The sequence below is a fragment of the Condylura cristata genome, unplaced genomic scaffold, assembly GCF_000260355.1.
Source record: "Condylura cristata isolate star-nosed mole 26May11 unplaced genomic scaffold, ConCri1.0 scaffold00032, whole genome shotgun sequence".
Lineage (NCBI taxonomy): Eukaryota > Metazoa > Chordata > Mammalia > Eulipotyphla > Talpidae > Condylura > Condylura cristata.
Window position 1 is genome coordinate 19,847,140 of NW_004567133.1, and position 1,797 is coordinate 19,848,936.

At 70.0% G+C, this 1,797-nt stretch overlaps 1 protein-coding gene across 1 annotated transcript in view; it reads right to left on the reverse strand.

The window, feature by feature from the left end:
* Positions 1 to 1,797, reverse strand: part of KREMEN2 (kringle containing transmembrane protein 2) — a 3,475-nt gene that overhangs the window by 1,097 nt on the left and 581 nt on the right. The window contains exons 3-6 of the mRNA XM_004691805.2: positions 1,046 to 1,137; positions 834 to 958; positions 545 to 698; positions 8 to 229 (exon numbers count right to left, since the gene is read on the reverse strand). Coding sequence (XP_004691862.1) covers positions 8 to 229; positions 545 to 698; positions 834 to 958; positions 1,046 to 1,137 — 593 coding nt within the window. The remainder of the gene's footprint in view (positions 1 to 7; positions 230 to 544; positions 699 to 833; positions 959 to 1,045; positions 1,138 to 1,797) is intronic.

Here is a 1,797-nt window from a genome sequence, read left to right on the forward strand (position 1 = left end):
CGGGCGCCGTCGAAGGCGCCGAGCAGCCCGCCCGAGGCGGCGTCGCGCAGCTCCAGCCGGTCTCGCGGGTCGGCCAGCTCGAAGAGGCGGAAGGTGAGCTCCAGCGCGACGCCCGGAGGAACCAGAGCCCAGCTGCAGTTCCGGTCCGGTCCGTACTCATCCGGGAAGTCCGGGGAGTAGATGACGCCCTGAGGGGCGGTCCAGTTCCCCTGGCAGGAGCCCACCGACACTGTGGGCAGGCCGGGCGGTCAGAAGCGGCCCGCGGGCCCTTCCTTCTGGGGCGGGGCTCCACGTCGGCGCGAGGGCCGCCTGACCCTGAAACCGTGCCCACCCCAGGTTCACCAGGTCTCTGCCACCTCCTCCAAGTCTTCCCACAGGCGCCCCGACCCTTGACCCCGCCCCAGGCTCCGCCCCCCGCCCCAGGCTCCCGCCCTCAGCCCCGTTCCTTTTCCCACGCGCTCCCGGGCCAGTGTCCCCTTTCCAGGGCACCGCACCCCGGGTCCCACCCAGCCCCTCGCCCCTCTCATCCCTGCCCACTCCTCACCCTCGTAGATGCCCAGGCGCCCATCGCCGCCGCACAGCTGACCCGGGTGGCCGAAGCAGATCTGGTCACAGTCGGTGGCGGGGGCCGGACGTCCCCGGGCCAGGTCGCTTTCAGAGCCACAAAAGCAGGCGTAGCCAGCCTCCACGCCGGCCAGCTGGGGGCACAGACGGGTGTCCCCTGGGGCAGGGCTGGGGGTGGGGAATCTGGGGTCCAGGTGGGGGGGGTCTGGACTGGGAGTTGATTTGGGCCCCGAGGTCAGTTGGCCACGCGGGGTGGAGGCGGGCAGTACCTGGTAGCCCTTCATGCGGCAGAAGCGGAGGCACACCTGCACCGTGAGCTTGGTTGAGGTGCCGCTGGGGCCGCTGAGGGCCGGGGGTGCCCCCGAGTCCACGAAGCAGCCCAGATACCCGGGCACTGAGGGCAGAGTCAGGCTCGGTGGGCGGCCGGAGTCGGCCCCTGTCCCGCCGCACGCCCTCTCCCCTCTCAGCCGCGGTCACTCACTGTGACACGTGGGGATGTCGCAGTAGCGCCAGTAGATGCCCTCCTCGGACTCGGCCACGTAGCACCACGGCTGCACATCGCCGTCAGGGTTCCTGCGGATGGGGGGGAAGTGGCCGACAGCCCCCCAACCCCAGGCCCTCCCAGCCCTTCGCAAAATCGCCCATTAGAGCCTCGTGGGTGGCCCTCTCCCCTCCCACACAAACTGCTCTGTCCCCTGGTCTGGGTGATGACCCCCGGGCCGGTGGGGAAACTCCAGGCGGCCTGCAGGCCGACTTTAGGCCTCAGCTGTCACCTCGTATGTCTTTTTAAGATTTATTTATGCACGCAAGATCGCTGGTGCAGCCCAGGGGTGCAGGGGGTGAGAGGACGCTCCAGAGACAGCGTGGGGAGCAGAACAGGCGGATCTGCTGCTGAAGGGCAGCACGGGGAGGGGGTGCGGGGGGGACTGCTGGGCCCTCGGGTCACTCCCTGGCCAGGTGATAGCTTGATAGCGCTGAGACTCACCCCTGCCCCACCGGGGAGGCGCGTCCCTTGCTTTAAGGCGGAAATGTCCTGCTCAGCGAGGTCCACATAGCAGCTGAACCCCCACCCCCGCCTCAAAGTTGTGCCGGGAGAGCCTGCCCCTCACTTCTGGGCTAACCCTCCGACAGGGCCCCGCCTAGTGGGGCCTCTGGAGTGCCCAGGCCTGGCCCTTCCCTCCCGGCGGTCAGAGCCGGACCCACCCGCAGACGGCGGCGCGCGGCCCCGCCCCG